This window comes from Solea senegalensis, linkage group LG2 (genome assembly GCF_019176455.1).
Source record: "Solea senegalensis isolate Sse05_10M linkage group LG2, IFAPA_SoseM_1, whole genome shotgun sequence".
NCBI lineage: Eukaryota > Metazoa > Chordata > Actinopteri > Pleuronectiformes > Soleidae > Solea > Solea senegalensis.
In genome coordinates this window covers 10,074,181-10,099,211 of record NC_058022.1, presented here as the reverse complement: position 1 = coordinate 10,099,211, position 25,031 = coordinate 10,074,181, and the positions used below count along the sequence as shown (strand labels likewise).

Below are 25,031 nucleotides of genomic sequence, written 5' to 3'. Positions count from 1 at the left end.
AATTAAACATCTCAAAATGAACCTTAATGGCAGGCAGGTACGTAAGGGATGCAAACCCAATTTTTTTTTTTTCCCTAGACAACTTAATTTATTGATAGCTGGCAGGGCATGAAAATGATTTCATATAAATTGTGTGTTGGAAAGCAATTAGAGACTATGGCTTGAAGAGATTAGCGGCAGAAAGATGCCTACATCACTACCAGCTTTGCATTATGATATCACTGCCGTGTGCGACACAGATTCAAGTCCTTGATTCAGTCTAGTCAGACCCTCAAAGCAGGGAAACACATTTCTCTCACTGATGAGAGAGAAAATCGCATCAAAACTGTCTTGCAACTCGCAAGCTCAGACTCTCAAATTAGGTGGCAGCGAGGACTTGTTTTTTTAAATTTACCAACATAGGCTGACATATTGCTGGTTAACAATGGGTCTATTAAGGACCTTGCATGCACAAGAGATGTCAGGGGCAAAACTGCAAAAGCCTATATGCTATTCATAGAAACCAATAATTTGACACTTTCTACATATTTCCTTTTCAGACAAAGACTAAAGTACATGTCATGTTTGGCAGAGTTCATGCACACAGTTCAGTGCCTGCACTCTACAAAACAAAGACCGCAGCACTGCTCCATTCACTGCCAGCACTCTGCCAAACACGCATTAATCGTATCAAAATCAAGACATCACATAATATTTGCAGATGTGTGCAGACTAGTAAGCCACTGCAAGTAAATGTGACCTTCAAATCCATAAAAAAAAATAAAAAAAATTGTAGCACAGCATCCAGACAAAATACCACCTTCCACCATCAACACAGCTCATCACCACCAGATTTAGAAATAACACCTTCCTCACCTCCTAGTGAGTGTTGAAATAGGTTAGAAACCTAATGACCAGGATGTGGAGTGCAGGACTGATGAGGTCTTTCATACAACGATATAAAAAAAAATAGAAGCTCAGGCACGAGAAGTGGATGACTTACTTTAGATCTTTAGGAATACAGAGCTGTCAGTTATCCATTTCCCAACAGTGCAAAACAAAGGTAAAACAAAAACAGCAAAACTATTGCTCAGTTGCGAGGCAGACGTGACACAGACATGATGGACAACTGCCAGTATTTGATACGTCCTGGATCAGTAATAAAACGTTAAACCACCATATGGTGACACCAAGTGTCAGCGGAATCATTACTTGTCTTGAGTTATATAGCGTTACCTATTGAATACCGTATTAATAATGCATATCATGTAGGCAAGAACTGTTGCCTAGCAGCAGCTGCTTTGAACCGAAGAAATGAGCTCTGAGAGGAGAGATGCTGTGAAATTTTTTTAAATATTTAAGCGCATCTGAGTGGGGTACAGAGAAAAAAAAATAAAGCTCACACCCGCCACTGAGGAGCGTAGGGTTCACCTCCCAGCAGGTATGCCACCGTCTTGGTCAGGCAACTCATGAAACGCAACTGTCAGTGCCAATACGGGTGAAGCTGAAGGATCATTTTCATGTCACTGTGCTGTGACTTAACTGGTCGGTGGGGGAAGGATGCTTTACTTTCTTTTTAGGTCAACTTTGAAAGGGTTTTATTTATGTCTTGATTCGTACATGATGGATACATGTTCGGTGGAGTTAGGGCCGTGTAAGGCGCTTTATTTTATAGACTGCAGCGGAATCGCGTTGGATTGTATTTTATCATCATAATAAAATACAATGCAGCATAAACACGTGTGTCGTTCCCTTGAGCAAAGAGTGAAACGCTGTATATTACACGTGTGATTTGTGTTCTGGTTATAGGCACTTTTATTTGATAACTACTCCAGATGTGAAACACTGGAGGGAGTCGGTCCTGTAAGACGTCGGTAACTGACCCACCAAACATATTGACAAATTCAAGACGATACCATGTGTCGTGTTTCCTCTAATGACTTGCTTGCTGACTGTAAGGCAAAGGGAAGTCTGCCATTTCGGAGCGACAGATTAGTCTACAAATGTTCTCCCCCATGCATCTCAGGATAAACAATCACAATTTTGAAAATTGGGCCCTGAGGAAATTGATGGACAAATCAGAGCCAAAGTATAATTTCAGCTTCGATTCAACTGAGGTGCTTAAAACGTGTTCTAAAGGAACAAAAGTGAGTGGTAGTAAAGTGGAAGCAGAGGTTTTTGGGGGTGGGGGGGGGTAGTGGCTTCATCAGCTGGCATTACTTTAATGTACAACACCGTACTATTATTGATGCATTATGTATCTTTTTTTTAATGAAACCCTAACACGGCAGACGCAAAAGTGAGGAATACAACGGAGCTGTGATTTGACTTAATTCCAATAATCTCAGAGCCTGACGGGTAGCAGAGCCTCCAGCAGGTGCTGTGTGTGCGAGTTAGAGCATAACATACCCCTGCCCGGGGTCCAGAGCAATGGCCCGTGGATGCTCCATGCCTCCAGCAATCAGTGTGGTGCGCATATCTCCATTAAGCTTGGCAACCTCAATCTGGTCCAGATTGCTGTCAATCCAGTACAGTTTTCCTGTAATCCAGTCCACAGCCAGACCCTCTGGGGTGGCCAGTCCGTGCTGCACGACCACCTCAATCCCAGTGACTCCTGCAAAGCAAACATCACATTAGCACGACTGTTTTGGCACCAGCAGATAATCGTCAAGTCTAGGGGAAAATATTCTGAAAGCAAACGGGGAGTGTCGTCTTTTAGGTAAATTAGATTGATTTCTACAAGGTTCTGTTAAGCACAGTACAAGGGTTTTCACACAATATTTACAATCCTTGGGTTTGCAATTACTCTCAGATGTTGGGGATTTAATGTGTGCCTCACAAAACAGTACAGAGTAGGCACAGGTCCATGGGGGAAATAAAGGCAAGAGAAGTCAGTAAAATCTCCTTCCAATCCCAAAATTACAAAGTAAAGCAGACTTTCTGATGTATTGTTTTGTGCGCGGTAGATACTAGATCAACTGAAAACGACCGTACCTGCAGCATTGTTTTTACCTTGGTGAGGCTATGATACAGAGCAAAACAATATCAGCTCAATGTATCGGAGCTAACTATGTGTAAAGAGAGCAGACTGAAACAGCGTTATCACCAGCAGTGTCTTTGAGTTCCATTACAGCTCAGGAGCAAAACTCCTTTCAACAATACATCACAGGAGTCTTTCGATTTCACAACAAATGTTGTGTCCATATTTGTGAGTGTGTACATACCACCAGACTCAGAGAGCTTCCCTCTATAGATCTTATCCTCCACAACGTCTGTCCAGTAAAGTAGGCTGTGATTAAAGTGGAAGTCTAGTGCAATAGTATTCCTCAACCCCGGCACCAGGAGGCTGTAGTCCCGCTTGTGAAGGTCTATTCGTCTTATCTCATGCCGGATTGAGAAAATGATGAAAGCCTCAAAGGGATCTGGCCATAGGGAGAGACAGGGGGAAAAAAAGGGCACACATGGCACCATGGGTCAAGTAGTGTCTGAGGTAACTTGTCAATCAAACAGTGTGCAACATTATGTAATGGACATTGTTTTTTGCATTGCACAGGAAAAGTGTGACTTGTCCTCTCCTCTTCGTCAACAGGAGGCAACACAGATGCCATTTCACGAGAAGCACCATCATATTTCCAGAGGAAGATTATTGTCAAAGATGAAGAAATTAATAACTAAAGCCTGAATTGTGTTTAAACCTTTTTACAAGGCCATGCAGGTACTCAGTCACATTCTGTTTGGGACTTTCAAGGACATGGATTTCAGGCGCAGCAAGGGGGATGAATGCGCCGGGTCTGGGGCCTTCAGAAACAAGCCCCTTGCCATCTGGAGTCGAGCATGAGGGGCAACATGGTCATTGTTCGCTGCCAGAAAGTGGTGGATTGCTGTTTTGTTAGTTTGATTGGGAATTGATATAGAAATTAAAAAGAAAATGTGAATACAAGAGGCTGAAATGCCTCCAGGTCATTGTACCACAGGAGTGTAGATAATAGGCAGCAGGACTTGCTTGAGTCTTCTCAGGAACATTTCTCCTTTCATCCAAGAGGCTTTTTCATAGGCTGAAGTGTATTTCCGTCCTTGGATGACTGGCCTCTGCCTCGGGAGCTCCAAAACCCAAAGCGAGGCTGGAGTGGAGAAGCTGCATGTCAAGAGGAGCCAGTTGCTGTGGTTCAGACGTTTGATTAGGATGCCTACTGGGCGACTTTCATTGGAGGTGTTCCAAGCATGTCTAAATGGCGGAGGCCCCTGTGTAGACCCAGAGTCCACTGAAGGGCTCGTATACTGTGTCTCAGCTGGCCTGGACACACCATGGATTTGCCCCAGAAGGAGTGGAAAAACATCGCTGAGGAGAAAGACATCTGTGCTACTTCACTGGATGAATGGTTGGATGGGAAACTGACATGCAGGCACAAATAAACTGACGTTCCAATCATCACAAACAAAGCTATCTTAAACAATACAGACATGCAATCCACGTTTATCAAGGATCTGCAGAATATTTTAGCTCATTTTTTAATGAATTCAATCCAAAGACAACAGGAACTCATTACAGTTGTTTGTTTCTCTCAAACAAAGTTTGCAGGGGGAATTGACACAACTGACCACAGTTTTCCTCCATACAGTCTGCCATTATGTTGTTGTTGATCCACAGTGTAGAGGACATATTTCCACCACCATGCAGTGCAAATTTGCAGCGTGTGCATCACTTACAGCAAAACCAATTTGTTACCAAATACTCTGGGAATCAACACATTACATTTTCAATTTTCTGAAAAAGTAGATACATTTGTGAGCAGTCTCCTTTGAGAAATATAATTTGTAGGGTCTCTAAGAAGTTGCTAAATCTAATGACAAGTCCTGTAGCTGGCAACGATGCTCGCATACTGAAGTTGTCTTGCCTTGTCCGCTGAGGCTTAGCTCAATCAGCAAGATTATTTCCAGCACCGGAACAGCTCTGCTTCTGAAAAACGTTTGTAAAACTAAAACTCAAAATCCATCACACACTGACATGCACTCCCTATATACGCAGTCTTTCAAATGTTGGGGCCCTTTTTTCAAGCCTTCACAGAGTGCTGTGAAGACAATGATACGTTAGGGAACATTGCTGTTTGCACATAAATGCAATTAAAATTGTGTCCTTGCTTCAATGACACATTTCAGTGCCGTAAACCAAAATAGTTTCAATGCTACTAGAAAGGACTTGCACATTTCCTGACCTTTTTTTTGTAACACAGATATGCAAAGGGTGTGTGTGTGTGTGTGTGTGTGTAAATGTGTGCTCATGACTTCAAAGAACCAAAATGACACTTCTCTCAATATGAAATCCGAAACGTTTGTGTTTGTATGAAAAACTTGATTGATGATGACGCCGTGGAGCTCTGATTGGCTCCACCCCCAAAAAAGTGTGTATTCTCTGCCTGCATTAATGTAAGATTAAAGCTGCAACTGCCATCAATCTTGGCGTGAAATAGAGAGGCAAGTAATCAAAACCAGGTCCATAAATCTGAATGTGACAGGCCAATGGAATGTGTGTGTAACTGTTGCATTCCGAGCCATCTCGTCCGAACACATTATTCAATTACTGAATCGGAATAGTGTTAAATTTGAATTTATAATGTGATACAATACCGTAACACTGAGTCATTTTTTGGTTGTATGAGATTCAGCCCGAGGTGAACTTCTGCGCAGCTGTAAGAAGAAACAAAGCCCTGGTGGTTTGCGAAGGGAGAACATGTTTCCTTCACTCAGCATCAGTACAGATAGAAAGAGGCAGGACTCATCGCCCAGATGTCTCTTTGGATTTGAAACTGATTGAATTTGACCTGACAGTACTCTCAATCACCATCTATTACTATTTCACAGACCGCCCCGGCACTTTTTCAGCACTGAGACACTAACACAAGAGTCCTACAATTCCGTAAAATTGACTCTTGTTATTGCCTCTTGCACATACCACAAGGCACAATTTCAACACAAATATGTGAGACAAAAAGAATAAACCAATAAGTTAGAATCAAGAAAACCATACGTCAATCGGGGCAATGCAGTAACAACAACACAAAAACAAAACAAACTTTTCCTTCAAATGTGATAATAGTTACATTTGTATATGCTAAATCTGGTAAGGTGTTCCCATTTTAGAGACAAGTCCTTATAGACTCTCTCGTTTCAAATTAATTCTGATTTCTGTGTGGGAGTCACTAATGATGTGCTTTCAACATGATCTATTTTAAGTTAAATACTTTGAATCTCAAATTTTGTAGCATATACACTGTCATACAAAATATGTTGTTTTCTCCATACGTGCACGTCAATTAAAGTCAGAGAATAATACAGTATACAGTAAACAGTATGCAAAATACCTTTAACAACTCCAAAATGAAATTAACTATTTCCTGTAGTTTCCTCATCTGTATTGGTTTATTTTATGTAACTCTTATTTGTCATTTAAGGTACCAACACTGCACAAACACCATCAAGACCTAGGATTCAAACTCTGGAGCAAAGATTGAATAGGTACTCGTACGCCCCAGGATGAAATTTAATATTACTGCAGACATAAGCCTACAGCTGCGCAGCATCATAAAACAAACATTAAAAAAAACCCGGGTCTGTTACCTGTGCTGTGACAGCTGTCCCCGTCTGGGTCCAGCATCCATCCTGGATAACAGGAGCACTTCACTGTGGTCTTGTACTGCTCACACACTTGGCTGCACTTTAGGTGACGGCTGCAGTAGTCGACCACCTCACACGTCTTGTTGCTGGAGTCCAGGTGAAGCCCAGGGGGACAAGAGCACACAACCCCTTTCCCTGGCGCCACAGTGCACTGGTGACTGCACCCTCCTCTGGCTACCAGACACATATCTGGAGTGAAGAGAGGGCAGCGGAGTATGATTTAAATAGCAATAACAACGGGGAAAATGTCTTAAAATCATTCACTCCCAACTCAGAGGACTCTGTGTTGCACGCAAATCACGTGATTCATTTATCGGGGACTTAAATTCACTCGCTGTTGAGTTTTAATGAGGGACTGAAGTAACATTGAGCGCCGTTGTGTTGTTGTTGTTGTACTTTTCTTCTTCCTCTGACTTGTTTGTGATATCACATTTCCTACATGGGTGAGACAATTGGATGGAAAACCACTGGCAATTGGAATGGTGTTAATTGGGCTTCACATAGGTTTAAAATTCCCAGGTCTTGCTGTTAATTTTTGTGTGAAAAGAGCTTTATAGGCCTACTCGTTTCCAATGGAGAAAGAATAAAAGATAAAACTATGTATGTAGGGCTCCTTATTGCGCAACAGTGATTTAGCCTCGTGTCTTTTGTGGGCAAGGAAAGCATTGCACGCTGACAGAAGTCACAGTTGTCCATGACGGGCACAAATCCTGCAAAGCTGGTGCAAATCAATTAAATCCTCATGGTCCTTGTGAACACAACCTAATTGTCTGAAAGGAGGCAAAAGCTCTCTTTTCAGCCACAATAACGCAAACACTCAAAGGTCCTGCAGGGACTCCCCACTCAGGGCTTGGTTAGCGACACTCCAGGAAATTAACCTCCATGTTTACACTGTTCACTTTCTAAGATTGGATGGCAGCGTTTGGTCACATGAGATTCCCTTCAACTCTTTACAGACTGACGGACAAATATTTCGACACGTGCCATTATCTGGAGCTCGAGAGTATTCCTTCACGTTCTCTCCGGTCAAATTTGGTCACTCTTCTACATGCTCTAAGCAGCTGAAGGAGGGGTTGAGAGTATATTGTCACTTCACATAAGGATAAAAGGATAAAAAATTAACTGAGGAGAATTGCACAAGGGGCGGTGATGAGCCTCAACGGGTTTTTTTTTTTTATTCAAACGATGCCACGGACTCTCTCCTTGCGAGAAGTGGTAATCAAAGAAGCTTGAATGCTGTTAGAGTTTTGAAACATCCAAAATATCAACGTCGCAATCATTAGTCTTGACAGACTTTCTTTCACCAGAGTACATTTCTTTTGCCTAAAATATATCTTTAGAGCGCCAAACACTTACTGATCGTAAGCTTGAATCGGCACTTTTAACAGTTCCTCGGAAAGAAAGGCCGCATGGAAAGTGTGGAGTTTGGCGTCAGGTTTCCAAATTGAAAGCTTTTGCAGCTTTAAGTATCAAAACATCCACACAAAGCTCTTAAAATGACACAACAATCTTACATTTCACTCTTCCTGGTAATGGCAGACGAAATGCAAATTAGAGACGGACCATGCAGATGTATTTATATGTTCTGTTACTTTTCCCCATTTTACTATTTGAAACTGACGCAACTGAACTACCAAACATACAACTTTGGACATCATTATTGTCACAGGCTGCTTTTGGAAGGCTCCATTGTTTCAATTCACCAACTAAAGGACATGAATTAAATATGTCATTTTCACAGCAATGACATTTTTGATTCTCTGACAGTCATTTTGAGCACTTTTATCTCTATTATAGTTGACGTTAATCTCTTTTTTGGTTGTCTCACAGGATAACAAAACAAGCAAAGAAAAGATACGATGACATAGGACGTTACCACAGATGGGTCCTTCATCCGAGCGATCGGCGCAGTCCACTTTTCCATTGCAGATCTTATCAGGAGTCAGACAGACAGAGGTATCATTTGCACAAGGGTACTTGGGTGGCTTGCAGACAGCGGACTCACAGGACTCTTCATCTGAGCGGTCTTCACAATCAATGTCCCCATCGCACACCCAGCTCTTTGTGATGCACTTCCCTGAAGAAAATGAGATGCCAGAGATGAACTTTTTTTTAGTACTTGAACACAGAAAGTTCCCCCGCTTTAACTATCTGAAGTTCAGCAAGTCAGTCTCTCAATCATGTCCTTAGAATAAACATTAAATATCAAAGATACCAAACTTTCATCACAGGGGGTTTCAGTCAACAAACTCCTCGGCGCTCCGCTAAATGTTTGACTTTCTAAAAAAGAAGCACTATCTGTTAAGCCCGTAACTTCACGGAGTCTAATTCCCTGACTGTGCAAGTCAGAAATAGGTGGGGAAAACACAGGGGGCTTCACAGATACCACGATGCATCACCGCTTTTCTCCCGGATGAAGCTTGGATCGCAGCATATTCCAGTTGACAGTTTTTCTATCAAAGCTACATCACAGTGTTTCTGAGATCCTGCTGGTTTATGCCGGCTGTCGAATTGGTACAAGCTAATGTGGGAGGCTGAAGTGACTACAAAAAGCCTGTGTCTTTTTTATTTTTCAGGTATTTTCCAGTGGATGTTTGCTCCCATATCATTTTAAGCTTTGCAGTGGAGTCCCACGACACTTGTGACTTAACCCTTCATGTTCTCAACATCTGATGTGAATTTAGTCGAGCGGCACCAATAAAAACAAACGTTATTCGTCATTCAAGTGCAAAGGCTTTTTCACGGGAGAAAAATGGATGGCACTCAAGGCAATGAAATGTTCTATTTAAAGTGTTATTGCATCATTTGTTTTGGTGATAATGCACACAGACAAGGAGGTAAATTTTTGTGTAATCACATTAACCTGTCTTCAGGCAATTTCTACTTGATTGCAAAAAGGTGCCACAGCTTCAACCTGATGAGTTTCACAAGTCTTTTTATAGAATGTAGAGGAGGGCTAGAGTAGAGGACGGGTTGATTAAATAAAACTGCAGAAAAATCCATGTTTAATATCATTTCTAAACATAGAAAGGCCCAAACATCCAGAAATTTTTATTTAACAAAACCGCAGCATATTCATAGATTGATTGCCCACAGAGCTTTTGATCGTTCCGTTATGGAAGTTTTGTGATTCATGTTGGTCGCTCCCCCAAGCATGGTGAAAGATTTATTTCTTTATTATTTTAAATGGACAGTTGTTAAGTTTAATAACTGTGCACTTAAATGCACCCGTAATAAAGCATTCATTTACTTGATCGTCATTACAATACGACCCAAAATCTGAACTCTTCCTCCTCAAAGCTCAGTGGTAGAGCGAGGCGTCTTTCAACTGGAAGGCTGTGTGTTCAATTCCCGGCTCTGCTAGTGAACATGCCAATGTGTCCTTGAACGACCTCACACCTCGCCTCAGCACGGCATGGTTAAGTTGAGTTTACTTTTTTAGTACCTGCTCTGGCGAGCAAGCCGAACAATGCCGAACTGTAGATCAGTTAAAACGACTCAACAGTCCTAAAAGTGTGGGTTAATCTCCAACAATTACAAGGGAAATGTTTCAAAATCTCAATATTTAACTGGTGTTTTTAGCGAGAGCACTGCCGATCGAGATCGGCGCCCCGCACCACAAACCCCGCCGCTGTAATTAACTGATTCTAATGATTCGGTTACATGGAAACAACTGCTTAACAAGTCAGTAATCACTGGTTTGTACGTCGCATGTAAAATAAAGTCACGGCAGTTTCATGCAGCCGTGCAGTGATGACTCCGCCCACAATGTGCAGGTAATATTTTAGTGGAAAACCAACTTAAACTGTGCCGTGCTGAGGTGAGGCGAGGTGAGGCGAGCTGGGACCATAAGTGGAACAGGGGCTTTAATGGATGAATGGGTGAATATACATCCGATGTGCTATGTTACTGGGTGTGAATGGGTGAATGGCAAAACTGTAGTGTGAAGTAGCTTTGAGTGGTCATCAAGCAATAAAAATACCGACCATTAGCCTTTTACAACCCGTGGAAAAGCAGACTTAAACAGAGCACTATAACCACTGCAATATGTTAAGAGGAAAGGTATAAGGTAACTCACTAACTTTTCAAAGGACGAGACACAGAAATAAAAACAAAAACTCATTGCATCTTAGTAGAAGCTGCGACCCTGAGCCTGAATGAGACTGAATGCTCTGTAACCCTGAGGTACACTCCCACACTGAACACCATGGAGTCAGACATAATGCAGGACATAAACCATGATGATCTGACATCTAGCTTATTGCCCTATTTGCCTAAGACCGGTCCCTCAGGCCTAGTCACAATGTCCACTCATAAATAAATGACCATAAATGCTTAACACACAAAAGCAAGGAGGTGCTGACCGCATGCACTTGTGTGGAGTTTGCATGTTCTTGCAGTGACACGGAGTCAGCTGGGATTAGTGCCAGTCCACCACTCAAATAATAATAATGGAATAGGTAGCAGATAAGATGTATTTGTCTTGTTGTTTCTTCTTGCATTTCATTTTTACAAATGGACAGTAACTTTGACAAATCACATGAACAAAATGTTAAATCTCCACATTCAAAATCCAGATCATGTCCAGTGTATTCATCACGCAATCCTGTCATGCAATAGTCAGATTCCAAACAACGCCAGTTTGGCAGGGGGCCCGTTCCGTTCACATTAATTGACATATATATCAGGCAGACTACTGTATATACCAGGCAACGTGCCAGGAAAACTCGTCTCGTCTTTGCCAGATGTATTCATCAGAGGTGAGGACGGTGGACAGCCGCTGTTGTACCCTGGGATACCATAATAGTCACGGATAAGCAAAGGGGAGAGCATTTTACCAGATCCCCGAAGATTCGGAGAGATTGCAGAGGTGGATTATTAATGTAAAACATGCCGAGCGCTAGCATTGAAGACAGAATGATGGAAACCTACAGGCAGAAGACTCCGCTATCAGGTACACGGCACTTAGTGGTCAGAGCGTAATGTAGGAATGGAGTAATGTCCATTCCAGTTGTTTCAAAACTCATGAAAAGCACCATGTGGGCTTTATGAAGGATCAGAGATATTGTCAAGTTCTGCAACATTTTGCTAAAACTTTGCTTGTGGATTTAAAGTGTTCAGTGAACTCCTACAGCTGGTGCTGTTCATTTTTGCAGTGCATTCTCCTGCCACGCTTCCATGTGTCAATGTCTCAAGCTCCGCCAGTGAAAATGATGTCTTACAAAGAAAAACACAAGGGCAGAATCTTTCGTTTTAATCGAATGGTAATGCTGATGGCCCTTATCAAAACGCCCCTTTGAGCATGGCTACAAAGGGCATTCAGAACCAATTCCACTGGTGCAAAAGAATATAAGAATACTAATTGCATGGTCTTTGTCATTCTTGTTAATATGGTTTAAAGGAGGAGTAAAACACCCGAGACCTAAAAACAGAAAGCAACAGAATATGTAGTGGAGCCTCTCTCTAGAGTTGGAGAAAGCGAGGGGATGCTGGGTTTGGATATGTGTGCTGTTTAAACAGATCATGTAAATGGTTTGTCACTAATCGGTGGGACAAGTGTAAGGACAACTTCACAGCATTGTTCCTCAGAGGAGATAAGTTAATCCTCTAAAGTCCATCAGAAAACTAAGCTTTTATGAAAGGAGAGAGCACTTGGCAGCGTAATCTATAACCAATGCAACGATTAATCGGCTTGATTAGTTTCGGTTTTCAAATTAGGGAAGGTCTTGCCAACTTCACACTTCTGCTGCAAGACTTTGTAACTTCTCACTCGCTGTAACAACTTTTTTTTTTAGAGCACCTTGTGACACCTCACGCAACCTTTTTGACAAAACCCTGTTACATTTTACTTCTTTCATGGAGTCATCAATTTTTGCCCCGCGAGTCTAAGGTCAGGCTTTCCAAAGGGCATGCCTCTCTCAAGTCTCATCGATTTGATTGCACAGCAGCCGATAAAGCTGCGAGTCAGCTCCGAGCGTTCATTCTGTGCCATCATTTTAAGCAAATATATTCAAAATGACATCAAAGACCATGTTTTTTTTTTCAACTGATGTAAATGGCCATTTTTGTTAGATTAGGTTAGGTATCACAGCTGTCCAATCCTTATCATAGCAGTGCAGCACAGCAGCTGAGAAATCATTTGGCAGTGACTGGCGGTAGAGCAGCCATTCATTCACTATTTTATACATACCTTCGTCTCAAAACAGAAAATGAACTCGACTGGCCACTTTTGCGGCTGCTCTATTTGAAATGTGTGAGTGCTAGCTCCGCGCTAGGCCATTAATCTGTTGTGTGCACTCAAAGCGACCTTGACATTTTGACAAAAGTCTAATCAGTCAGCCTCACTGACAGCAACTCACAGTTGTTCCTCACATGATGCCCTTTCAAGACCAAAACTGTATTTTGCGAAAAGTGAGGTCACTTTGGTTTTGACAACAACAAAATCAACTGGCAGACAGTCAGCCCGGACACATGTACTGCAACAGCTGAGTGTGGAAGTGTAAGAACAATTGTTACAATTGTACAATTGTACAATTGTAATTAAGCTGTATTACAATGTATGAGTGCATGTTGGTGTTGTCGGTGCTGAAAGCTGCCAGGCTTAAAAATGAACTTATGATTACGTCAGAAAAGTAACTCACAAGAAGAGTTGCAAAATGATAAATCAAATGCTTCATTTCCATCTCAAATACCAGCTGTATGTTGTGCCTCAGGATCACGCTTTTCACCATGAATTATCCACAAACAAAATTCACTATGACTAATGAAGAGTACAAACCTTTGCCAGAGTTCCTTTTCGGAAGACATCTCAAAGGTACACTAACACCTACAGGTATCTGCTAGTTCAGCAAGTGAAAGGGAGCTTCGCCTTTAGTATCACAGAAATAGCTATGCTTGCGGCACATTGCACATCACTACCTGTATCTTTGCATGTGAACTTGGCCTTGGGGTCGCACATCCTTTTGGTGCCTTCGCAGTCTTTCTCGTCGCTTCCATCCTCGCAGTCCTTGTCTCCGTCACACCTCCAGCGCTCGGGGATGCAGGTTCCGTCAGCGACACAGTGGAATTCCTCCCCGCTGCACTCAATCACAGATGGCAGCACTGAAACAAAAGTTATTGAAAAATGTACGGCTTCACATTGTTGAGGGCACAGACAACAGTATCAAACTATTATTAATGTAAAAAGAAAGAAAACAACAAAAAACCTTGAAAGTTGCAAATATTTATCTCTGCGTGCAGGGCGCTTGGCAGCTATATTAGGTTGGTAAGCTCCAAAGAGGGATGTTATTTCACTTCTAGCATTTAAGTTTTATGTCTAGAAGATGTTTCTCTCTTTTTAATGACTCTCTGTTCACTATATATCTTTCTCCAGCAGGGGTTCATTATACAGTAAATAAGAAAGAGGGAGCACAGCTCCATTACGATGTTTCCGTTGCATATGTTAGAGTAACTGGACACATCCTGCGATGATAAAGAATGCTGTGAATAACGTTTTCTGTGATGTTTTAGTACTGAATCATTTACGACGAGCAAAATTGCATATTTTCCATCATATACAGGAAATAATTCAACAAGAAGGAAAACAGCATTATGAATTATTTTCAGCAGCGGTATCCTGCATTCGGAATACATGATGTTTTGAATGTAATTAACCGTTTGCATATCATGTAAAAGTCAAAAAACATTTTCTCAACAGCCAAGGCAAAGCTAAGACAGATTCAGTCCCCTGGGATAGATAGCACCAGCAGACAGGAGGGAGTTGAGAGGCATGCAGCTCCCATCAGGAAATGGTTTGATGAATAGTCTACACATCCTCGTGACAAGCAAGTGAGCGGTGAGTTTTCTAGGAGCTTGCATAAGGTTTTCCGTGGTAATTAGAGTCAGTGATTCAACTCCTGATGGTAAAATTCCTCCAAACAGAGACTGGATAAAATGAGTCCCATGTGAGTGTGAAAACAAAGTTATTGGACTAAAGCTGATTAATTGTTTAACATCAATTACAACACCCAAATTTAAACACTGATTAGAATTGTGAATGGAATCGTTAGCACACTAAGAGACGTCATGGGAAACTATCTTTATAAAAGGTGCTGGCAGACAGCTCTGCTTTGAGGCAGATATTACATGACGTTCAAAAGTAGCATAATTCCTGTGACAAAGAATGGGGGAAATTATAAACATTCTGGCTTCATACACACTGGTATTTTGATGTAAAACAATGAATAATAACAAGGCTTATCTTGTGCTCGAGGGGGCTTGTAGGTCTACCTACATACAGTATTAACTGACTGATTCTGTGTGAGGATTATAAAGTTGTTGTTGTTGTCTTACATGCTGATCCACCTCTGCAGGTAGTGTTCTCGTCGCTGAAGTCCCCACAGTCGTTGTCGCCGTCGCAGGCCCACTGGTCCGGGATGCAGCGGCCACTGGTGCACTGGAACTGGGTGTTGGAGCACGAGTGGATGCAGCCCGCTTCGTCACTGCCATCGCCGCAGTCATCATCTGAACACACGCACGTGACAAATTTATCAATGAAATTTATCTTCTGGGTAACACTTTATATTAAGGAACACCTATTCACCATTAACTAGGTGCTTACTATCATGCACGTAAGTAGCATACCAGCCCTTTATTAGTAATTATTAAGCACGTATTAACACCTTAATCAGAAAAAAATCTTAATTCATGTCGTAATAGAGGTAAAATAAGGTGACAATATGTGCTTATGCATGTTAGTAAACACCTAGTTAATGGTTAAGTGTTACCATGTTCTGTTATCGAATGGGTTCTTGCCGTTACCTGAATCACAGTGCCAGTTCACGCTTATACATCTTCCATTGGAACAGCTGAACTGAGTCAGGGCCTCACATGTGGGGAAAGCTGAAAATGTTTGTAATCACGTGTCAATTACTAGTGCAAACCAACTTCAGTAAAAATCATATTCACACATCAATGGATATATTAATTTATCATTTGACGTGCCGCTTCATGTGCAATTGAACAGAAAACAGACTGAAACACTATGCCAATGTGAAAAATGACCCATTTTAATGCCATTTGGTTTAATAGCGAGTAGAAAAGTAAAGCTATACGTGCTATTCTAGTTTTATGAGTTGTACAACATTAGTCATGATGACATGACAGTAAAATGTTACCATATTAGCTGTGCATATGTTGTGGTAACTTACAACTCAAAGTTCACATTATAGTCTTAAATTATGACGTATTTTTTAAATGTTTTATCTTGTAGATAATGTGAACATTGTAAATAAGTAAGTAAATGTCTTAACAGCGGTAGTACAGCCCCGTTTGTCTACCTACTTTTGATTATACAGATACAAAACCCTTAGTCTTCTGCTTTTATAAATGTCTGCTGCTGATCTGGACTGATCGACTCACAAGATCTACATGTGTATATAATATTTTGGGCTGTATAATAATCCAATTGATCCAAAATCTGCTGTGGCAGAGAGGGAGACTTCCTGTCCAAAATTGGTTAATTCTGTACTATAGCACTGGCGTTCTTTATCAGTGAAACCTTGAACGATAGATTTTGTATCATGATGCCATTGTCAGGTTGAACATTTGAGTTCCCATCAGATTTTCTTTTTTTCTGATTTTGAGATATTTTAGACATTTCCTTTTCAAATATCCTTACTGGATGACTGCAGCTTTATTGACTTGGGTATGAAATTCAAGTCGTCTTTTGAATTGATTTGTTGGCATCTGCCGCACGATGCCTGGAATGCCGAAGGCTCTGTCGAGGAGACGCAGTATCTCTATCAGACGAGTGTCTTCTATATTTCCCTCAAATTTGTTAGGTCTTACTGACAGTGTGTGACTGGTTGGAATTTAACATTCATTAAAAATGAAGCGCGGACATTCATAAATAATGAAGGTTTCAAGTAAACAGTGAGCCTGGCTAAAAATGAAACACCAGCATCCATAAATAATGACTGCTTCAAGTGAACTGAGAGCCCAATGTGAGACACCGTGTGACAACCACTAAACTACTGACAAACAAAATCCAAATTAGCATCAATCTCTAAGGAAGCCACCACTGAGCGTCAGGTGTTCAAAAAAAAAACAAAAAAACGTAGCTCCAGTGAAGCTAAGTGAGCTGCCAGAGCTGCACAGTGGAGTGCCTATGGTGAAGTAATGCCTGAAGAAGCTCAGACAACAGTATGGCAGAGAATATGTTTTGCTGCACAGCTTCTGACTGAATTAAGCTGAGCAAGAACTTTAATTACTGCTGACACCCTGGCTGTTTGTGACTGCGTATTGAAGAAGCTTAGGACACACAAAGGGAGGCTGAAGCGATAGAGCACAGTGCGGCGTTTGGCAAACATCAGTCACTATTAAAGGCTGATTTAATACCGACGGTGATTAAAAAAAAAAGAAAAAAAAAGTCACCTTTAAACCTTCATTCCCGTATTTTATTTGAATGCTGGTTATTCATCTACTAAATCTAAAAACCTAGTTTACAGCCTCAAATGTATTTTTCTTTTCCACAAAGAAAAGGTTTAATTCAGCTTCAAAGCTGTATTTTCCTCCTTCATGTTTGCCAAGATAAATCCAGGACACAAACTGCAACTTTTTACAAACTAAAGCCAGCAGATTGAACAACACCACTGAGACACAACTTAAGCACAGTGAACCACTGCGTACAAAAGTATGCAGTTTACTCAGCACCACCCCTCGAAGCTGATGTCATCAGTGAGGGCACGTCTAACTCTGGGTCCAAAGAACACAACATCAATAATTCAGCTCCTAAAACTCTCTCAGTTGAATAAAGTAGTATACAGTATGTGCAAGAGACCTGGAAAAAAAAGAGATAAGCAGCCACACACGTTAGCAGTGGCATTATTTTACGAATATGAGAGAAAGAACTTTCACAAGTGATGCACCAAGCAGCATGGAGAGTACATTTTTGAAACTATTAATTATTATGTTATTTTGTGACTGTTTGAAATCTTTCCTCCAGCAGCAGACCAACAGTAGCTCCTGTGTACTATGTCCCCGAAAGCCCAAAAACACTGACTTTCTCAACGGACTTTGGTATGGGAGAGTAAGCAGTTACAAAACTTACGTTTCTGGACAGAAAAAGGCTGTCTAATGACAAGATAAAGCAGCAAATGCATGCTTAAGACATGTGATATTGGATTCTTTTTATCTCTCTGTTTGGATATACAGTACAACAGGCCACAGTCAGGTCATACCACATTAGCTCTTTAAAGCTGTGGACTGGGGCAGCACTGATAGTGAATTGTTGATCACAGCATCCTACAAAAGATACCGTAATGTATATGCATAGCCTGTATACGTTTAGATGTTTAATGTTTTTTTACATAATTAATTTTGCATTTTATCCCATCTAAAAAAAAAATAACATGCTGAAAAACATCAATCAATTTACCCTTAAGAGTTCCTTTAAAAAAAACTTACTAATTTGTTCCTAGTGGCAGAAAATGTCCCTAGGAACTCTTCAGGGTTAAGAAAGAAAAGCACTTTTGACATGGAATTATTCACTGTAGGTACCTCATGGCACATAGTTTAAGAGTATAAACAGAAATGTTGACAACCTTTTGGCACAGTTGACTTCATAAATATTAAAAAGAAAAATTAAATAAAATGTCACACGAAGAGCGAGTTTAGAAACTTCCACTTGATGGCTTAATCACTTAGCGAGCAGTTCAACATTATACTTACAGTAGCTTTAAATTCTCTTCAATAAGGTATACTGTGATCAAGTGTGATGACTTAACAGCTAATTTATAAAGAGGATATGTATGCAGGTATATATATATATATATATATATGTAGCAGCACACAATGCATGTGACCCGTGGTGTGCTGTAATGTATGACTCACAGCAGGACATTTCATCAGACATGTCTCCACAGTCATCCTCCCGGTCGCAGAGCCAGGCTCGAGGTATACATCGTCTGTTGAGGCAGGAGAACTGATCGGCCTGACAGGGCTGGGCTGAGGATGAAAGAGGCCACTTAATTCATTCACATGTGCATAAGTGATGGCAGCAATGTGCACAACAACTCTAATGACCAGGACAATACCAGCATGTCAGCGTCTGCTAACTGCAAACTCTTCATCATTCAGTTGTACAGTGGAGTAGCTGAAGGTCTGAAGGCCACTGACAATGTCTTGTTGTCAGACGGACTGTCAGTTACTGTACATGCACGGACAGCACACAATTGATGTGTTGCTGACGTGGAAAATAAATAAAAAATCATACCAATCTGCCAGCGAGAGACCATTCATCATCCTCTAGTTAATGCTCGCTGATTGATCGTTTAAGGATAAAAGTGCCTCGGAGGTATCGATGAGCACATGAAAGCAGTGTGATATATTGTAAGTGTTCCCCTTATAAGCCACTCAACGCTTTGATACTAAAGAATGCTCTCACACAATTAAACCAGGAGTAATATAATGGAGATACTCCAGAGAGTCGTGTCATAACAGTAACAGTACTGCCAAACGGTACTTTTTGTGACATCTGTTAAAGCCTTTAATTAGTGTAAGCTTATCTCTCACCTTTTCTCACTCCAATGTCATTTATTTCATACATGTGAAGCATTTCTTGAGGAAAAGGTGGAGATCCGTGTCTGCAACCTGGTCAGAACAAGGGCCTTTCTGCATGTTTTACCCATGTGTGTGTTTGGGTTTTCCCCAGGTTCTCCGGTTTCCTCCCACAGTCCAAAATCATGCAGAAGTTAATTGGACACTGTAAACTGACCACAGGTGTGAGGGTGATTGGTTGTTTGTCTCTATGTATTGGCCCTGCTATGGACTGGCCACCTCTCCAGGGTGTACCTCACCTTTCACCCTATGTCAGCTGGGATTGGCACCAGCACCCTGTGACCCTCATGTGGAGGATAAAGTGGTAGACGGAATGGATGAATGATGATTGATGGAAGAGGATTAGGGACCACCTGTGCTTTCCCAGGTCCAAGAAATAACCTCTTGTTTACCAACTGTATATTAAACCATAATTTACAGCAGAGGTCTCAAACTCGCGACCCGTGGGCCAAATGAGTTGAGTGTTCTGTATTCTGTGTGTCTTTTAAATGTATATTTAGAATCATTTTGCATCCTAAATGTGTTTGTTATTGTGAATTATTCATTGTTCCAGAGCAAAACAAAAAATTCATTTCGAAATTCTGTATAAAATGGTCACCAATATCATTATTGTGATAAAAATTATGCAATATTGTGATTTCATTTCAAGTCAATATCACCCACCCCTGAATCTTTTGTCAGACTGGCCCCCACCTGACCAGACTGTGCCCCCCCCCCCAGGTCATTTGAGTTTAAGACAGCTGATTTAGAGTTTAAAATGTAAATCTGCAATGCCATGTTCACATGTTGTGGTTGCCGATCAAAGACAAAATTAACGAGCATGACAACATTGATCGCGAGTGAACAAAAGTCTCGCATCTGGTGAAAAGCATGTGTAAACGCACCCCGAACACAGAGAAAACCAACCAATCCGTCTCCTAATTGAAGCGAGCAGCGAGCAAATTTATCGAAGTGGAGTAAAAATTGACTGGAGTGGGGAGAGATAATCAGTGGAGCAGTCTGCCGCAGCTCCGAGAGCAATGAAATTGCCATTGTTCCAGTCACTCACATGCTCTGGTACATTGTGTAAAACATTTTGCATTGTCCTACTGTATGGATGACAGACCTGTTAAATCTTTACTTCTCATTGTGTACATTACCCTGATGAAAACCAATTACAAAAGTACATCAGTGTACTGAACAACAGCTGATGCTGCAGGCACACTATTTCTGCCGAAAGCACCACAAATAAATTAAATAAAATATAAATAAAAAAAGGCTTTGATTTTGGGACACATTCTCAGAAGCATGTTTGGAGCAGATTTAGCCAAAGTTACAAAAATGAAACAAAATAATTACATCATAACACATCTAAGACAAATACATACATGAATGGTACCGTACATACCTGTACAGGTAGTGTTAGCCTCATCCTCGTTGTTACCACAGTCATTTGTTCCGTCGCAAAGCCATCTTTTCGGGATGCAGCGGTTGTTGCTGCATTTGAACTGATCAATGGGGCAGCTGTGATTGTCTGCCAAGAGTTTAAACACCAGACGAAACAAATCAGTAAGGGCTGCTCTTATAGCAAACAAATAAAAAGCTAATACACAATGTTAAAAGATCTCCAGTCCATCTGATCTTTCTCGTATAATATTCATACAGCAAACTTTCACCGCTTCTAAGCCCAGCTTTTTATTCAGAAACATAACAGCAAATGTTTTAAGGGAGACTCTTACTTCATACATATCCTCTGTGATTTGTCCTTTACTCAGTTACCGAGTCTCCATAACATTTCTGTTTCAGTATATGTGTTATATGGCCCTCCTATAAATCCATTTTCGCAAAATATAATGTCAGTGAAACTAGCAGCCAGTCTTTTACTTTCTTTTTAAGCACATCATTTAACTTTAATTGCAAAGTGACCATTCACCCCTCATAAATCAAACTAAAAATGGTATGCAAATTTCTGGGTGAAATGTGACATGGCTGTGTGTGAATGATGAATTACATTAGATTTTGAGAAGACTGCATTCCTAATGCTTTAGATAGTGGCGTTAGTGTTTTTTCTGTGCCAAAGATAGTCTGTAATCAATTGTTCTCATAATTTCAATCATCTAAGCTACTACTTTTAAAAACAATAAGTAAGTACAATAGTAAGGCTGAGCACACTGCCATAGAGCACTTGCATTTACTTTAAATGAGATGTTCAGTATCTGTATATCCAAGGTTTTTTTTGTGTGTTTGCATGCAGTATGTTGGCCTGTATATTCATTTGCATGTCCTCACAACAGCTGTGGCTCTCTTCATCGCTTCCATCCAGACAGTCGTCGTCTCCGTCACACTTCCAGGCAGCTCGTATGCAGCGATGATTGTGGCACTGAAACTCGTCGTTTTTACATCGCTGTGGCTGTAAAGTGCTGGAGGCTTCTGGGGGGGAAACAGTGGTGCAAAGGAAATTAACAAGAGACTTCCTATGAAGTATGTGTTAAGGGGAAATTATTGGCATAGCTATAATAGCACATAAAACATGTTAATGTCCCATGTCCCCATGTGTAACTACTGGGATTTGCGTTTTTATTTTTGGAAATCCACAGGGAAAACTCACTGTAATTTATTAATTCATAAACATATTCATATGTGAATAGATTAGGTTATTATTTAATCTCCCCCATCTCATAGGATGAAGCCCGGATTACAGCACACTGGGACAAGATGGGCTTAGGTCTCTCACTCCGTCTGATTCATTATGTCCTCCTACCTGTGCAGGTGACATTGTTCTTCTCCAGAACCTGGTTGTCAGCGCAGGCACACACTCTGCCTCCTGGGATGGCGAGGCAGAGGGTTCCACAGCCTCCATAATTCACACTGCATGCGTTTTCCCCTGGCGAAAAAGATTCCAAATAAGGCGTCTTGCACATTCAAAGCTACATTTTCCTTCAGCCCACCTCAGGTGATGTGACTATTCTCTTTCGCTATGCGGAACAGCAGAGGTTAGGGTTAAGTCACTTTAATTTCTGAATAAATTAATCATCTTAATAATGTAAAGTCATTCCCTGCTTAAAAGACACATGCCACGTGTATGGACAGCAGATCTATAACTTTGTGTCAAGTGAATTATTGGAAACACCGGGGGTGACAGACATTTGACATGTTTATCCTTCTCAGAGGAATAATTTGTTTTTCTGGACAAAATGGACATTTTCCAAATGCAAAAAATACTTTATATAAAGTAAAGGCATACGACACCTTTGTCAATTTCATATAACACAGAGCCCAAAGACAGCGCCTGGGCCAATGAGATAAAGCTTCTGGTTTTGTAAGAGCCAATCAGTAATACTCAAAGGACTCGACAGCCAATTAATCTATTCAGTGACATGAACAAAGGAGACATGTCCAGTAAAACCTCTCTGCATGTTGTGAACTAAACTGTGCATGGGTAAGCCTACCATTTGTAACTGTATCTCTTAGTTGGCACGACTCTTTCCTATTCAAAATGCAGAGCTTTGAAGTTCTGAAAATCACTGACTTTCAAGACTAAAAAACAAACTCACGGATTCTAAAAGCACATCATTTTGGACTGTGTACAATTATGTTTCTCCGTGTTTATAGTAATAGTAGTAGCATCAAACTCCCTGGACATGGAGTGGCTGTGTGGGCACTGGGTTTTATGTGCTGATTACAGAACAACAAAAGAAATGCCTGCCGTGAAGGCCACAGTGTTTCTCCAGTGTCAGCTGCTAACAGAGTGAATCCATCATCATCTATACAAGAAGTAAGCAAACTCCCTTCAAACCTCAGTCGCCTTATTTTACTTCATAAAATTTCAAGATGATTCTAAAGTCTCTGTCGGTGTTCATCAGTGTGCTACTTTTCACCATGAAATTTCACAACAATTGGCATACACATAAATCTTACAGGTAAAAGGACAGTTCAGTACACGTCCAGATATGGGCTATGATAAGACTCAAGGAAGATACTTTCATGTTACAGAAACAATACCATTTCATATGACTTGATACAATTCAGTTTGAATTTCAATGAGTTTTAATTACAAATTAGAATAAGCCAAATCTATCACTGCTTGCCTTCAAAAAGATATTTCATAAAAGACCAAATCATTTCATAATTACCTCCCTGCCTTTGTGTTCAAGCACATTTCCACAAAAAAATCTTAGGCCTATGATGTATGAATAAACATTTGCGACACATCCATGATCAGCCACCTCATTTTGACAGTTGTGGTGGACAATATGAAGCTCTTATATGAAGCCCTTAGCTCTTAGCCCAACTTTATAAGCTTGCAAAGCCTCCTCAACATTGGGAATACAATTATAATCTCACTAAAGGCACATATTAGCAAGTACAAAAGAAGATGAAGAAAAATACTGAAAATTACTACTGGACTACTTTCAGTGTGTCAGCTCAGTGAGCAAACCTTGGAGGTAAAATGATATCAAATGATATTTCATCTTTTCAATTTGTAATGCCTTAATTGTTTCAGTCAAATCATTTGAACTTGAGAAGTAAAGAAACACGGCAGTACCACTTACAGGCCTAGCATATGCACTACAGTGTTTTGAGTGCTTTCAGGGGTTTCCGTGTGGATATGGCCTTATTCTCACTAAGGAGCTAGCTTAGTAAGGAGCTAGCTGCTAATAATAAGCAGCTAGCTCCTTGTTGTTCAGAAGCTAAGAAGCTAGCTGGTATTTGCTTGTGAGCAACTTCCACAAGAGGAAAGCAAGTCGGTAGAATTAAACGATCTTCTTATCTTATATTGACTAAACTGACCCCTTCAAATTTATAGCGAAACAGTGGCCCAGGTACTGATTTATTTGAATCTTTAACTTTATAACGGACTACTCATTCGTAAGAGGTTTTTTTTTGTTACACTGGTATATAAAGCGGCCTTCTTCAATAATGTGTACAAAGTGTTTCTATTTTCAGTGCACAACCATTCTCTCTGTTATATAAGCCACAGCTCAGTGGCACCATGGGTAGTAAATGAAAAGATAGTAGCTAACCTTGCTGACTCTGTGCGTCATAGACACGCAGGCCGAACAGTGGCGGTCGCTCACTCCGCATTAGAGTGACATCGCTGGCTGATAGGTCCAGCTGGAAGACCGAAGCATTCATGTACTCGGTCCAAAAGATGAAATTCCGATAGTGGGAGATTCCAAACGGATGGTTCAGCTCTTTCCCGTTGTACACCACCTGCAGCATGAGGCAAACATGCAGTGTAATCAAAAGATTAGGAGAGCTACGCAAAGACAACAGCAGCAACACAAAAAATCAATCATCTTAAACAGGGTTCTAGCTGTTCGAATATTGGCTTAGAAATTACATGATCACATCATATGATGAATGTGATTCAATTTCTTTGCTCAAATTTATTCACGCAGTGCTGTCTACTTATAATAATGTTTGCAAGGATCTTGGCATTGATGAACTAGCATTTGCAAATAATTCATTAGCTTAATATTCCAGTACAGCAAGAGTTGACAAGAGCCGTTGGAGACGAAGGCATGTTTTGTTGGCAGTTAATGTGGAAAGAGGAGCACTTTTCAATCATTTGACTACTTAAGAGATTAACATAGAGTTATTGTAAAACTATAAAACCTGGTTTGGACAATCAGAGACGATCAGGCTTTACACAAACCCTGCTAACGGCTGACAATCTCACTTTTAAAATTGTATTTAAATCACATTAGAATATGATCCTCACTGTGATTCTTCTGAAACTGGAAAAGATCGTATGGATGCATGCATGTATCCGAAATGGAAGCCTATGGCGACAAACAATT

At 40.8% G+C, this 25,031-nt stretch overlaps 1 protein-coding gene across 1 annotated transcript in view; it reads right to left on the bottom strand.

The window, feature by feature from the left end:
- lrp1bb (low density lipoprotein receptor-related protein 1Bb) overlaps window positions 1–25,031 on the bottom strand; it is a 231,062-nt gene that overhangs the window by 91,195 nt on the left and 114,836 nt on the right. Inside the window, exons 13-24 of the mRNA XM_044016058.1 lie at window positions 24,252–24,441; window positions 21,989–22,111; window positions 21,517–21,657; window positions 20,636–20,761; window positions 18,523–18,636; window positions 15,451–15,531; window positions 14,983–15,153; window positions 13,570–13,752; window positions 8,528–8,728; window positions 6,595–6,840; window positions 3,204–3,401; window positions 2,389–2,593 (exon numbers count right to left, since the gene is read on the bottom strand). Coding sequence (XP_043871993.1) covers window positions 2,389–2,593; window positions 3,204–3,401; window positions 6,595–6,840; window positions 8,528–8,728; window positions 13,570–13,752; window positions 14,983–15,153; window positions 15,451–15,531; window positions 18,523–18,636; window positions 20,636–20,761; window positions 21,517–21,657; window positions 21,989–22,111; window positions 24,252–24,441 — 1,979 coding nt within the window. The remainder of the gene's footprint in view (window positions 1–2,388; window positions 2,594–3,203; window positions 3,402–6,594; window positions 6,841–8,527; window positions 8,729–13,569; window positions 13,753–14,982; window positions 15,154–15,450; window positions 15,532–18,522; window positions 18,637–20,635; window positions 20,762–21,516; window positions 21,658–21,988; window positions 22,112–24,251; window positions 24,442–25,031) is intronic.